Below are 16,135 nucleotides of genomic sequence, written 5' to 3' on the forward strand. Positions count from 1 at the left end.
GAATTGACAGAGGTGTCAAATACTCGGGAAGGTTCAGAGAAATCTGCCTTGATAACCACTAACGACCTGTGTAACATGATCGAGTTATTTCTCGAAAGGGAAGGTTTTCAGACAAAGATTGGGCCATCCATGAGCGAACAAACCAGAATATAATTAATCAATTGCCTCCAGATGAACACAGATGTATTTGCCTTTAGCACAGCCGATTTAAAGGGTATTGACAGAGGGCTGGCGAAACATCTCCTCAATGTGGATCCCAATGTAAAACCGGTGAAACAGAGAACAAGACATTTTGGGGCCGAAAATGATGCTGCTATTAGAGAACAGGTACATGGGCTACTGGAGGCGGGTCATATCGAGGAAGTGCAATACCCAGAGTAGATTTCAAACGCCGTAATGGTGGCAAAGAAGACGAACACTTGGCGCATGTGCGTGGATTACAGGGATTTGAATGCTGCTTGCCCTAAGGATCATTATCCTCTGCCGAGGATTGACCAATTGGTAGACTCTACTTCAGGTTGCGCACTGTTATCCATGATGGATGCTTACCAGGGATACCATCAAGTTAAAATGCACAAAGGGGATATTGCTAAAACGGCTTTCGCCATTTGCTACGGGGTATTTGGCTGGAGGAGCATGCCATTCGGCTTAAAAAATATGGGAGCTACGTATCAGAGGATGATGGAAAAGATATTCAAAGAGCAACTCTCAAGGAACATATCAGTGTATGTGGATGACATGTTAGTACGCAGCGTCAGAGCAGAGGATCATGTCTCTGACCTGGAGGAAGTCTTCACTGTCATCAGAAATCATCGGCTCATGCTTAATCCAGCAAAGTGCACCTTCGGGGTTACTACGGGGAAATTCTTGGGGTATAAGGTCTCTCCAGCAGGAATTGAGGTAAATTCGGATAAGGTCAAAGCCATAATGGATATGACACCACCCAGAGGAATCAAAGAAGTACAAACTCTGAACGGGCGTATCACTGCTCTGAGCAGGTTCATCTTACGATCGGCAGAACGGAGTTTGCCATTTTTCAAAATTTTGAGGAAGATGACCAAATTTCAATGGGACGAGGGGTGTAGGCTAGCCTTTGAGGATCTTAAAGCGTACTTAGCAGAATTCCCAACTCTGACCAAACCAATTCCTGGGGAGGTGTTGTATTTATACATAGCAGTGGGAGAAGAATCAGTCAGCTCTGTCCTCATCAGAGAGGAGGGGAGCCATCAGAAGCCAATTTACTTCATCAGCAGGGTGATTCAGGGGCCTAAATTAAACTACTCAGAAATCGAAAAGGCTGCTCTGGCAGTCATGGTCACGGCTCGGAAGCTAAGACCCTACTTTTTATCACATCGTGTGGTGGTGCGAACCGCTTTACCCTTCAGACAAGTGTTAGGGCGGCCAGATTTGTCAGGGCGCATGGTGAAATGGGCTGTGGAATTAGGGGAGTATGATGTGGATTACGAGCCAAGGATGGCAATCAAGGCCCAGGCCCTTGCGGATTTCATTCAAGAAACTACTCGTCGCCCGATGCAAGAATTCTGGATAGCTTATGTGGACGGATCGGTTACGAAAAAAGGATGTGGGATCGGGGTGTATATCGTCTCTCCAAGTTCAGAGGTGTATGAGTTTGCCATCAAATTCACTTGTAAAATGTCCAACAATGAGGCCGAGTATGAGGCCGTGGTCAGAGCAGCGCACATTCTGTCAAAGCTGCGCGCGGAATGTATTATCATCAAAATCGATTCACAGTTGGTGGCCCAACAATTTTCGGGAGGATATCATATCAAAGAGGATCGGATGAGGGTGTACCATTACAAGATAACAGAAATAAAGAAAAAATTCATGGAATTCAAAATAGAACAGACTTCTCGAGAAGAGAACACCCGGGTAGATTTATTGGCACGAGTTGCCAGTGCAGTGGAACAAACGTGGAGTGATGAGATTACGCTGCTCTGCGATACCAGAGAAATAGGAACTTTCCAAGTTTTTGCGGTAGAAATACAGGATGATTGGCGGGCTCCAATTATACATTTTCTTAAGACAGGGGAGCGGCTGAACAAGGAATCCAATCAGAGGGGCTCGATATGAGAATTATTGCTTGATCAATGATCAACTCTACAAACGTTCATTCACCTATCCCTTACTGAAATGTTTATCTCCTGAGGAGGTTAACTTTGCTTTGACAGAAATTCAAGCAGGTTGTTGTGGTGGGCACACGAGATTCAGGGATCTTATACGAAAAACCATTCGGGCAGGGTTCTATTGGCCAACCATCACCAAGGACGCCAGAGAATTCGTTCGTAAATGCGAACCTTGTTAGAGGCATGCTGGAAAATTCAACGTTCCAAGGGAGACCATAGGAATAATGTATGTTGCTTGCCCATTTGATAAATGGGGTATATATATCGTTGGGAAATTGCCCACAGCACCAGGGGGTAAATGCTTTCTCATCGTGGCAGTGGATTACTTCTCCAAATGGGTAGAAGCCGAAGCCGTGTCAAAGATTGACGAAGTAACGGTGGAGTGGTTCATCTGGCAAAACATATGTTGCCGATATGGAGTCCCTAGAATCATTGTGATGGATAACGGAACCCAGTTCACGGGGCAGAGGATCGCCGATTTCTGTGATCGCATGGACATAACACAACGCTGTGTTTCAGTGGCCCACCTGCAAGCAAATGGCCAGGTGGAGTTGGCGAATAGGACAATTTGTGAGGGAATCAAGAAGCGATTGAACCAGAGCAGGGGGAAGTGGGTCGAAGAGTTAGACACTGTACCCTGGGCCTATCGCACTAGCCCAAAAATAGCAACAGGAGAAACACCATTTACTCTGGTATATGGATCCAATGCAGTGATACCAGCAGAGGCCAAATTGGAGTCATACCGAATAACAACATACAACACAGAGCAAAACTCCGAACTCCGCAGAGCAGAGCTAGACCTAGTGGAAGCGCAGAGGGATGAAGCCCAAGTCAGAGCAGCGAAGTACAAGAGCATCATCAAGGCCGGATATGACAAGATAGTCAGAGCACGAAAATTATCCAAAGGCGACCTAGTCCTCAAAAGGGCCGACGCGTTGAAACCGGTGGGCAAGTTCAAGCCCAACTGGGAGGGTCCTTTCATCATCACAGAGGTTCTGGGCGGCGGAGCATACATATTGTCGGATCCAGACGGCAGAGCTCTCCCCAGACCGTGGAATATCAACACTTTGAAAAAGTTCTATGTGTAATTTTGTTCAACAAAATACCAAGTTGTAGACCGGATACTCTTTTTCCCCACAGGGGTTTTAACGAGGTTCGGGGCCATGTTATCAATAAAAATTGGATGCGTGGTTTTAGGGAATTCCTGGGTGTTGACTCGTTTATTTCAATCATCCCATTTTACGTTGCATATTTTACTTAACATGTTCATGCAGAGCATTGCACATGTCACCAGAAGGGGGAGTAGGGTATATACCCATAATTCATAATTTTCAATCCAAATTGCTGCTTAGCAAGTCAAGGGAAAAACAAACATCTAGGGCCAACATCTACGAAAAGGGAAAGGCAGATGGGTCGTTCAAGCGTAAGCCGCGAAAGTTGGATGCATCCCCCGGATCATCCATGCTCCGCGCAGAGGAATCGCTTTAATCTTAAGCCGCGAAAGTTGGATGCATCCCCCGGATCATCCATGCTCCGCGCAGAGGAATTGCTTTAATCATAAGCCGCGAAAGTTGGATGCATCCCCCGGATCATCAATGCTCCGCGCAGAGGGTTACTGTTCAATCATAAGCCGCGAAAGTTGGATGCATCCCTCGGATCGTCCATGCTCCGCGCAGAGGGTTACTGTTCAATCGTAAGTCGTGAAAGTTGGATGCATCCCCCGGATCATCCATGCTCCGCGCAGAGGGTTACTGTTCAATCGTATGCCGCAAAAGTTGGATGCATCCCCCGGATCATCCAGGCTCCGCGCAGAGAGTTACTATTTAATCGTAAGCCGCGAAAGTTAGCTGGGTCCCTACGATTAGCTATGCTCCGCGCAGAGTATACCAGTCTAGAAGGGAAGCGTCAGAGGAACGCCTAAAAGGGAAGTGTCAGAGGAACACCTAGAAGGGAAGTGTCAGAGGAATGATCAAAAGGGAAGCGTCAGAGGAATGATCAGGAGGGAGGCGTCAGAGAAATGCACACGAGGAAGAATTAGAGCGACAGAAGGAAAAGGTCAAAATAAGGCATGCCAAAATGAATTCAAAGCAATGAAAGGCAGAAAAATCGCAACAATTCCAACAACACATTCAGAGGAATCACACTGTCAGAACAAAGCTACCAGCTTTGCTAGAGTCAGAGGAACCGCCTAGTAGAAAGCTAACCAGAGGAATCACAAACACTTCAACAAAAAATCAAAACCCAACCTTCTACAAAGGAAATAGAAAATTACATCATGGAACACCAGAATGCAGTTCATACCAATTCAAAGACAGGATAACAACAACAAAGCAATACGAAAGAAAAATCGATGCAGAGCCAGACCAAAAATGGAAGAAGGGAGAAATCACGAGAAGAGCCCATTAATGATTCAAATGAGATAAAGTTGTACATTACCACCAAATAAAAAATGTTATTCAGATGTAGCAAAATATTTACAAACTAAAATTTTACAAGTCTTGGCAAAGAAGAGAGGAGATAGTAAGGGCAGCTAGGAGGGAGGAGTAGGGGCAGAGGAGACTGGAGCCACAGGACCAGCAGCAGTGTCAGAGGCCTCGGCAGAGGGGCCCCCTTCTTTAAACACCGGCAATGTGTCCGAGTCGTCCACCTCGCGCAGACGTTGTTCCGTATCCAACAGCTTCAATGCCTCTTTGGTATATTCTTTTTCATCCTTGTACAGGGCATAGAGCTGGTCCACAACTGCGGAGGAGGAGGCTGGATCTTCAAAGGCAGAGGCCGCAAAGCCAGAGGGCAAAGGGGGCTCCATGTTATATTGCTCGAATCCCCGGGAGCTAGTACCAGTTTGGCCCCTCAGATGGCCCATGAATTTTTCCAGAGAGTCGCAGAAAGAGGGCCGGTACTTGGGAGTAGTCGGCACCGGGTCAGAGCAAACCCCAAAAGCGAACTGGGGAAGGGCCTTCTTTAGGACCAGATACCACCACGCGGGCTTCTCCGGGGAATCAGCGGGTATGCTTAGCAGCCTGTTGAGGTCCTCATCCTTGATGTTATCCATCAAGGCCTCTAAGTTCAGGGCAGCAGCCTGTTCCTCTGACACTCCCAACATCTCTGCCGTCTTCAGCGCAGTTTCTTTGATCACGTGGGCAAAGAGCTGGGAGAACCCCTCTAGGTAATCGGGAGTCCTCTGGAAGGCTGCCAGAGTATTCTCCAGCATCATGTCAGGGAACTGCTGGCCCCGGGGAGAGATGAAAAACTCCAGGTGCTGGTCCCGGGCACCTAGCACGTAACCCTGGTTCAGGGCACCCTCACAAGCTGCCTTCCAGCAGCGCTTGGATTCCCTGTACTCTGACTGGTATCGCATCCGGAACCGCACTAGGTTCTCATACCCCTCATTTTTGGCCCTCTCCAGCTCAGAGGCCAGAGAAGCCTTCTCTACCTCTGATTGCTAGAACTTGGCTTGCAGCGCAGCCATGTCTGTGTCGGCCTTGCTGAAGCGCTCCATCAAAATTGTGACCTCCTGGTCACGCTTCACTTGCTCCTCTCTCTCCTTTTTCAGGTCTCTTTCCAGCACATCATAGTCATCGACGTACTGGATCGCCTCACTAATTTGGGACTCCAGCTGCAGGGAATCAACGGAATAATGTCAGAACAGAGAGACCAAAAGGCAAATAACAAAAAAAAATTGCTAAGATAAAAATGAATGCAGGGTACCTGAGTCCACAATTGGCCGATGCTGCTGGCTAGTCTCGCCTTCTTCATCTTGGAGGCTGCCTCCCGATCTTTAGGGTGGATTTGGGAAACCAACTTCCAGACAAACTCCCATCCTTTCATGGACGAGACAGGCTTAGAACCAGAGGCCCCTGATGCCTATGCGGTCAGGGCCAGAGGATTTGATGTGAACCTCGCCGGTAACCTTTGAACTTCACCGGAACGAACAAATAACTATGCGCGGAAGACTTGAAATGATAACTAAAGTAAAGGATAAAGGGTGGAATTTTTGTCCCAAAACCCCTGAATCTATTCTACGTCGTTTCTAGAGAGGGGATCCCTAACCCCAACGTATGAATGATGCAGCAACTCGGAGACGCTGAATGACACACGACGAGGGATGATGAACCCGCCGATACACCGATAGGTTGGATTTGCTTGGGAAAAATCCAGTAAGAACTCGAAGTTCTCACGAGAGAATAATCTCACAAATTTCATATATCATCAAAGTTGTTCTTTCGTTCCATACAGCCGCCATATATATAGGCAAAATAAAACCCTAATTTAAAGAAGGACATAATCGTAAAAACAAGAAAACTAATAACTTGCTCAACAAGCTAAAATAACCCTAGCGAGAAAACCAGCTCCGTACGCTCTGCTCTTTACGTTCGCTCCTCTGCTCTGGAAAACCGGAATTCCTCTGGCGGGAGGATTCCTCTGACGGAAGATTCCTCTGGCGGAAGGATTCCTCTGGCGGGAGGATTCCTCTGGCAGGAAGATTCCTCTGGCGGAAGGATTCATCTGGCGGGAGGATTCCTCTGGCGGAAGATTCCTCTGGCGGAAGGATTCCTCTGGCGGAAGGATTCCTCTGGCGGGAGGACTCCTCTGGCAGGAAGATTCCTCTGGCGGAAGGATTCCTCTGGCGGGAGGATTCCTCTGGCACTTCGATTCCTCTGGCGCTTTGATTCCTCTGGCGCTTCGATTCCTCTGGCGCTTCGATTCCTCTGGCGCTTTCATTCCTCTGGCGCTTCGATTCCTCTGTCGTCCTTGGCTCTGGTCTGGCGCGGGATTCAGCTCTGCACTGGCGCGAGCTTGGCTCTGTTCGGGCTGCATCAGGATTACCCTTCTCGGCATCCACGGAGGTGGTCTCCGTTTCACCTGTCGGACCCTCTTCGTCTATCAGCCTGCTGCTCTTCTGTAGGCTCTCCTTCCTCCTCTTCTCTGCAAGGGCTAGCAAGGCCCCCATCCCTTTCTTCTTTGCGAATGCAGGAGTAGGGATGTCTTGGACTTCTTCGGGAACAGGGGCATCCTCAGAAATATCCACCACAGGGACGTTACTCCCAAAAATGGCAGACAATCCTTCCGCCCTCTGAGAACCAAAGCCCGAGCCGCTAGCCCTCTGGCTGTCCGGGCTGAACAAACCCAAAACTTCCATATCTTTCCCCTTGCCTGGGGGGAAGCGCTGAGTAGGGGTAATTACCCCGGCAACGACAGACACCGTTCGGGAGGTGTCCATCCCCGAGCCCGCAGGCTGCTCCGTCGTGTCTGTCCTGGAGCTGGTATCTCCAGAACCTTGTCCCCCAACGCCAGAAGTACGGTCGGCCAAAAGCGTAGCCCGGCATTTTTATCTCCACGACATGCATGCAAACGAACAATATCATATCATCAGGATCAAGGTAACAACAATTTAAACATTTACTAACGCTTAATTTTACCTATAGAGTAAGCTCTTTACAAGGGAAGGGCTCCTCGTTGTTAAGGGAGTTGAGGAAACCTATTACCCCCAGATCAAAATCACTAGGGTTTCCTAGGGAAGGGGGTTTATATTGGGTTCGGGTTTCATGCCACCTCAGTTCCTGGGCACCATATTGGCGCTAAGTACCTTCGGAGGTCACCACAAAGCAATAGAAGGACAAGAAGCCCTTATCATGGGAGTTGAGGGAATTAAGGAAGGTGGTGGGATAGGTTTTGCGGGCGGCAAAGCTGTACAAAGGGCCACCCTGCAGTCTTAGGGATTGGGTTTGAAGAAACAATTTCTTGGTGTCTTGAACACCATGAGCTGTACAAAGGATGTAGAAACAAAATAACCTCCGAAGAGCGGAGGGGGCTACTTGGTAAAAAGGAATGCGGAAATAATTACAAACCTCCACTAAGAGTGGAGGAGGAGGAAGTCTCAGGTCGACATCGATCTGTGCCCGCCATACAACCGCGATGTTCATCTGCATTTGGCGAAGGGGCTCTAAGGATTTTAACTGGGGCTCAAACCTTATGCCGGCGGGTTTCCTACACTTTCCCGCCATCTTACGTAAGTCTGCGATGTCTAGCCTAGAGTCAGGAACGGACTTAGGCATTTTAGGCGAAGAAGGAGGAGATTCGGGGGAGGCCGGGAGATCCTGGGGATTCGGAAGGGTGGAGGGAGTTGGAAGGTCCGGAGGATTTTGGGGGTGGGGAGAAGAAGGCGGAGAAGCCAGAGGAGATGGGGAAGAAGAAGAGAAAAAAACATGTTGGGCGACGGAGGAGGAAGCCATGGATAGGAAATTCTAGGGTTTACACGCTCAATCAGAGCACCAACAGATTTAACACGACTACTCTCCACCAAATATAAGTATCAGGGGAGGAGGATACGCGATTTACCTAGGTAAAATTCTCTTTAAAGTCTGCGGAAGGGACTGGAGAGGGAAAGTTGCAGGGAATACGCCGGAACTGAAGATGGAAGATCGCCGGAAATCGAGAGAACGGTTGGAATAACTCGAAGTGAAAATGAAGAAGATGAAAAATGAAAGTTTGAATGTACTAAGTATAACCTATGCGGGCAACAGAAGAATAGCGAGATGAACGACACGTGGCGCTAGGGAGTGGATCGACGGCTGAGGATTTCTATGGGAACACGAAAAGACGGGAGGTCTGAAAAAGTAACCTCGAGATGTGGAAAAGTATACTGCGAAAGGGCGGGCATTTAATGCAGGTGACGTCAGCATTGCGGGCGAACACTCTGACTAGTTACTTCATCAGCAACTAGCCAGACCAGAGGGGGGAGTAGCTGATGAGGAGTAATATATGCAGAGCAGAGGAATGAATTCGGACAGAGGAATCAGTAAGGTCAGAGGAATGGACTTCACCAGATGAATGGGCTCAGTCAGAGGAATCACCAAAGACAGAGGAATGACCTATCATGCAAGATAGGCAGCGGCATAAGCGATCATTTTACCCGGGAAGCGCCAGCGCAGAGGAATCGCCCGTCTGCGGGCAAAATTACTACTGTGCCCCTAACCACGCGGGGAGCATGTTTTCAGAGATGAAATTACTATTTTACCCTTCTATTGTACTCTATAAATACCCCATGCATTCCCCTTATGTAAACGACGTGCTCTTCATCAATACAACATCAATCTTATTCTCTCTCAGCAATTCAACTCTTTCTCTCTACTTTTACGCTCAAACACTAGGTAAAACTCGTAGTTTAGAATTAGGTGTTGATGAAATACATTATCAATATATATATATATATATATATATATATATATTGACTTTTGTTTTTGTTTTTTATTTTTTCTGAAGCTGATATATTTTCATGCATATTATTACATAAGAACCATGCATATTAATTCTTTGTACACAGAAAGAAGATAAACAAGTTCGGAAGACAAGAGTATGCGCAACAATGCCAAAGAAATCCATTAATCTTCAATGTTAAGGATACACTCCCAATAAGTACGACCGTTCACGTCAATGCACGACGAAACTCAATGAGAAAGAAATTTAAATGGCTCTTTTGATTTTCATCTCATATATATTAATTCTTTGTACACTGAAAGAAGAGAAACAAGTTCGGAAGACAAGAATATGCGCAACAATGCCAAAAAGTCTTTAATGTTAAGGATGCACTTCCAATTCACAACTTCCCAAGTGTATCTATACTTAAGAGATATTCACATTTTTTTCCATTCCCACTGTACAGATAGGCGGAGCTTAAAGCTATATTTGTATGAAACATGTATCATCATCATCATCATCATCATTATTATTATTATTATTATTATTTATTCAAAATTTAAAAAATATTTTTTTGATGAAAAAATATTTTTAGAAAAAATAAAATATTATCAACTTTATGTAATCAATAGTCCAATATATGAATTGAAATTGATGCAATTAACACATTATACAATCATATACATGGACTGATATTAATAAAATAAAATAATTTAATTTCATTTCTAAACTTTATTTATAGTTAGCAATTATAGGAATTGAATTAAACAAAGAATCACAATTTCATTCCTTTGGTATTCCTTGTGCTTACCAAGCATAGAAATCACTAAGGTAAGGTTTGTCATTCATTTCCCACTCTCATTCCATTCCTACTTCCATTTCATTCCACCCTTATTCCATTCCATCAATACCAATCACCTCCTTAGTATTGTTCTTAATTGTCACAATTCTCTTGTTAGTCTGGACTCCCCTCACTCCCCACCCATACCCAAATAGTAAGAAATAAATATATAAGTTGAATTGTAGGATGAGCAAGTAAGTGACAAAGTGTTGGTCACTAAAAGTTAAATGTAAGGTAAGCAAGTAGGAGACGAGGACGAGGAACCGTCTCTAAAAGCAAAGAGAAGGAGTTGGTGCGAGGAATTGTCACTGAAAGCAGAGTTTAGTCACGCCCAGTGTCTTCTGTAGCGTATCATTATTTGGATATTCTGTTCGAACTGCACTTAATCACTCTAAACTTAAGGGATCCCAAAGTAAAAAGGGATTTGCCTGCAGATTTGTGGAAGTAGAAGAAGGAACTCCTTACCACATTAATGTTATGTGTTCTTTACTACTTTCATTTTCTACTTATAATCTTGCATAATCACCATCATTTGATATGCAACACTTTTCTTTATTCAGACTCTGCATCAAACACTCACCAACGCATACTGTCTTAATGCTATCAAGATAAACATTTTCTTAATAGAGGAACTTTCAGTAACCACCAAATTCCACACATGTACATAGGGGTGTAATCGAACCGAGCCGAACCAAATAGTCGTCTGCTCAAGTTTGGTTTGTTAAGTATCGAATCGAATCCCGAACTTTACTTACCGAATACTTTGAGGCTCACGAGCCTAATCGAGCCTAATCGAACTTTCTAAATTTATATTTATATTCAAAATATTGATTATTTTATTTTAAAAATAAATTATTTTATTTAAAATAATAAATATATTAATTATTTTCTTATAACAAACAAAATTAATTAGAGATTTAATACAATTATTATTAATTTTAGTGGATAAATACAAATTATGTCTACTAATAATTTATATTTTTCAAGCTAAATCACTTGACGAACATGTTCACGAGCTAACGAGTCGAATACTACTAAGTTCAAGTTTGGTTTGTTTATTTTACGAGCTTCTCTAAACGAACTTGAACGAGCTTTTTTCAAGCCGAGCTCCGAATAGTTCGCGAGCGGCTTGGTTTGTTTATAGCTACATGTACAAGAATCGGGTGATACACATTTTTAGATTGAATAGTTCTTCTAACTATCAGTAGCAATAATACTTTATCATGATTAACACTCTGATAATGAAGTTCATATAATTCGCATTGATTTTTCTTTTTTTCAAGGAATTGGGTGTACAACGTAGATGCTCATTACTTCTAGCCAGAAACTGAATCAAATAAAATTGAAAAAAAAAATATATAATTTGATGTATTCTCTTCCTACACCTGACAATGTTCGTTTCGAGAATGACAATGCTTATTCCGTGACCATTAACCTTTATTTTTTGAAATATTAGGGTGTGTTCTCTTAGATGAAAAAGATTAAAAAATACTTTTATCATTTTCTACTCATTTCACATGTTTTATAAAATGGATAACTTTTCCTACATGTAGTATTTTTTTTTGAGCAATCCATTTTTCCTTATTTTTACTAAAATTTATGATAATATTATCATAGATATTAATTAATATCAACATTTTTTCATGTTTTAATTTTTTTTTCTAATATAGAGAATGTGAATTTAAAAAAACAAAAATAGAACCACTAAAATGTGATAAAATTTTCAACATACTTATAATTATCACGAAAATTTGTATGAAAAATGGTCTGAAGGATAAAATAAACATTAAACAAAACAAAAGCGCGGCGTATGAAATACTTTATGTATATTTGAGAGCTGCATTGTTAGGAAGTGTAGCATAATATGATCTAAAACTACAAATCAATGGAGTAAAAGGCCTTTGGATGGACCTCATAATTCCACTACAACGCCATCACAGCAACCCCTTAAACTCCCATAATCTACTACCCTTGTCGTTTCCATCACACCAAAATCGAATATGCAGATGATCAACCTCCTACAGCAGCTACACCATATATATCTACTCAAGAATTTTATGCAGCATTTACCTCCTTCACCAATCAGCACCACTAGCTACAGCAGGAGAAAAGCCCTCGAGGCTCATCTTCCATAGCCGCCGTTGGCGTGCCAGCCGCATCGCCCCTCATCGCCATCAACGAGCTCGTCCCCGGGGACTCCGGTGGGAAGACAGCATTCGTCTCGGATGTGGTCCTGAAGACACGGTGTGGTATGGCCGGCTCGGGTGGAGAGATCGCCGAGAGATATTGCAGGAGCATCTGTATTATCTGAGTGAAGTTGGGGCGAGTGTTGGCGTCTTCCTTCCAACATAAGGTCACTATTCGAGCCAGTTCCTCCGGGAGCTCATCAGCGCTTGGCCGTACATTCTGAAAAAAAGGGGAAAGAACGCATATGGGACGCTGGTGGACCGGAGATAGAATCACGAGTTAACTATGGCCATTGTTCTAACTGTAGGCGGAGTTAGTAAGGGTCAAAGGAGGCTTAAGCTCCCCCAATCAGTTTTTAATAATAAATTATACTTACAAAATCATCAAGGGGACCGCTTAAGTCCCATCATCAAACTAAGTCAGAGACTCAGAGGAGAGCTAGCTTATCGAAATCTCGTAGGCGGAGCTAGTAAGGCTGAAGCCCCCACCAATATATTCTTTAAAAAAATTACTTATTAAATCATCGGGGGGGGGGGGGGGCATCATCAAACTGAATCATAGGAAAACTAGCTTATCAAAATCTCAAACTCAGAAATTTATAATGGCTCTGCCCTTTTTATCTACTCATGTAACGAGTTCTTCTCAGAGAAGGGGGTTTACTTTGGGAGATAGACTACACGAAATTCGAATGAAGAGTTGAGGAAATTTACTTTGAAAGCCGCGGCATAGGCTGCCTGCAGATTCGACATGCCTTCGAAGGGTAACTTGTTGTGGATGAGCTCCCATAGCACAATGGCGAAACTATAAGCATCCACTTTGTGATTATAATGCTTTTTTTCTCCATGTCTTAGTGTCACAGTACTATACAGCTGCAAGTGCAACATATATTTTTCCTTCAATCATTTTGACAGAAAAAAGATAATTGCAGAGATTAGATATAAACAAGCAGAGGGGGAAAAATGGTAGCGCGGAAACTACCTCTGGGGCCATCCAGCGATAGGTTCCAGTCTCCGCAGTCATCATCTCAGTCAACGACTCTTCTCTGGCAAGACCAAAATCAGCAAGTTTGACTGTTCTCTGGTCTTCTGTCAAGAGCAAATTTTCTGCAAGACACAGAAAGTTGTGTGCTTATCAATCTTGATGCAAGATTTAATGACAAAATTGTGAGTTATCAACTCTCGAGATAACCATTGTAGGGCAGCAACTATTTCCTAGTCTAGTAGCACAAGTTATACAAATTTTGACAAGAGCAAACATGTTACTACAGATTCTTAATTCTGGTTATGCAAAGCCAACCATTTCCAGGTCTAATGGCAAGAGTTGTACGAATTTCAACAAGAGCAAAACGAGTTTCAGCAGCATATGAACTGCTCCTAACAACTTAAGCAAATTCTTAACCTTGGTTAGCTAACTATTTCCTAGTATAAGAGCAAGAGTCGATAAATTTCAACGGGAGCAAACAAGTTTCAGCAGCATTGCGAACTGCTCCTAACACCTTATACAGATTCTCAACCTTGGTTAGCCAACTATTTCTTAGTCTATTAGCAAGAATCATACAAATTTCAACGGGAGCAAACAAGTTTCAGCAGCATAACGAACTGCTCCTAACACCTTATACAGATTCTCAACCTTGGTTAGCAAACTATTTCCTAGTCTATTAACAAGAGTCATACAAATTTCAACGGGAGCAAACGAGTTTCAGCAGCATTATGAACTGATTCTTTGTGGTGTGAACAATAAGGCTTAAACACTTGGGGCAAAGACCAAGAATCTGTTACCAGGTTTCAGGTCACGATGGATAATTCCATGGGAGTGCAAACATTCCATTGCACGAGCTATATCAAGCGCAAATCCAATAGCCACTCGTATATCCAGACACCTAGGGCGCAGGTTGATCAAGTGCTTTCGCAACGTCCCACCAAGTAGAAGCTCGGTAACTATAACCATCACAGGTTCCTTGCAAGCTCCAATGAACTAAACAAGGAAGGAAGAGTCACTAAGACAATGCTCACAGCTTATCTATCAAAAGAGGTAATTGCACCTAAATATACCAACTTTTATCGAATTTTAGTTTTGGACATGAACTAAAAATTCCAACTCCAAATATACAAACTTTCAATTTGTTCTGATTTTTCACACGATTCTCAATTTCCGGCAAATTAATACTATCATGCCTAGTTGAAAGTAATACCATAGTGACAAGCTGAAGTGACACAGACATCCAACTATATCGTTTAGTACCTTGTTTGTTTAGGTCATGTAGACATTTCATGCATCTATCTCAGCATTAATTTGGAAGCAATTTATAAGCGTGTGAAAAATCAGAATAATTAAAAGTTCGTGTATTTGGAGCTAGAATTTTTTGTCCATTAACAAACCTAAACTCTGGTAAAAGTTCGTATATTTAGGCACAATTACCCTCTTTCCAAAGGATCCACCTTCATTAATCTCATTACAATCGCACCCGCACGCACACACACATAGATCACTCATATTTGTATAGATATACAACCTTAACTAAATTCTTATGTTGGACTCTGGAAAGCATTGCAACTTCTCTTGCAAATCTTGCCTCCTTCTTTGCAATCTCTTCAGCTGTATCCCCTCTCTCAACAATTTTGATAGCGACATTCTGATTTTTGTATCTTAAGACAAAATAATAAGGCCAACAAAATAAAATTTGAGTTCACAATCACAAAACTTTCTACAATCATCACAGATACAGCTTTTGAAGATAAATTAGGTTTCATTAAATTTTGTCATGTAATAATACTGCTCTCCCCCCTCAACAAAATTAGAATTTTCAAGACACCAACGTCACAAAAATCATATTTTTCAGAATCATAAAATATTTTGACATGGGCAAAATCAAGATTGAGAGGGAATAGCTAAAAAAAGGTCAACTCACTTTCCCTCGTAGACTTTGGCATGAGCTCCTTCTCCAATCTTAGGCCCTACAAAGAGAAGCTTCGGATCCACCAACCATTTCGGGTCCAAATCAAACTCTGCAGCCGGGTAAAACCCGTTTCCAGATCCCATTTCTCTCTCTCTCTCTCTAGATTATCACCAGTTTCAAGACTTCACCACTTGCTTAAAAGTGCTGAAACAGCTCCAAGATCAACGCTTTATCCTTTTACCACACATTTCAAGCAAATTCCATATCGAAATCGGACAATTTCTGGCAAGTAAATTGATGGGAGTGACGAATTTTGATTGCCCAACTTCGTTTCTCACGGACCCATATCCACTAAATACATGCACCGAGATGATTGGATGCTTCTTGAAACTGCCTTTTTTTTCTCTTTTCCGAAATGAGAAAGTGGACAAAATTTTAGAGGGCGTTGAGGAAAAAGTGTTGCGGAATTTATTGAAATTTTCTCACCGCGTTGCTAGTATTTTTCTGCTGAGTTTTGGGCACTATTTGATCTGCAGAGAGAGAGAAAACAGAGAGCGGCGCAAGGAATTCTGTCCGTGTCAGAAATCGGTGGGGCCATTTTATCTTGTCTTTTATAATTATAACTAGTAAGTGACCCGTCGAAATTCTATATATGTTTATGAAATTATTAATACATTTTTTATTTCAAGAATTATTTTTCACAAAATAGAAAATTTAATAGAATTATTTTAAAGTAAAAAAATTATAATATTTATTTGAAATTGACCTAATTTAAATGTCTTATAAAATTTATATGTAAGCAGAGTTTCGATCCAAAAAATATTAAATGAGAAATTGAAACAATGATTTGAAACATATCTATATTACTCC

At 42.8% G+C, this 16,135-nt stretch overlaps 1 protein-coding gene across 1 annotated transcript; it reads right to left on the reverse strand.

Annotated features, from left to right (window-relative positions):
- Nucleotides 1-11,991: 11,991 nt before the first annotated feature.
- Nucleotides 11,992-15,855, reverse strand: LOC130987541 (serine/threonine-protein kinase STY13-like). Its single transcript, XM_057911094.1, has 6 exons — nucleotides 15,278-15,855; nucleotides 14,882-15,014; nucleotides 14,148-14,343; nucleotides 13,348-13,472; nucleotides 13,080-13,238; nucleotides 11,992-12,588 (listed from the first exon to the last, which is right to left on the reverse strand). The coding sequence occupies exons 1-6, from the start codon at nucleotides 15,406-15,408 to the stop codon at nucleotides 12,274-12,276; spliced, it is 1,059 nt and encodes a 352-aa protein (XP_057767077.1). The 5' UTR covers nucleotides 15,409-15,855; the 3' UTR covers nucleotides 11,992-12,273.
- Between the last annotated feature and the right edge of the window lie 280 nt (nucleotides 15,856-16,135).

Source organism: Salvia miltiorrhiza, chromosome 6 (genome assembly GCF_028751815.1).
Source record: "Salvia miltiorrhiza cultivar Shanhuang (shh) chromosome 6, IMPLAD_Smil_shh, whole genome shotgun sequence".
NCBI lineage: Eukaryota > Viridiplantae > Streptophyta > Magnoliopsida > Lamiales > Lamiaceae > Salvia > Salvia miltiorrhiza.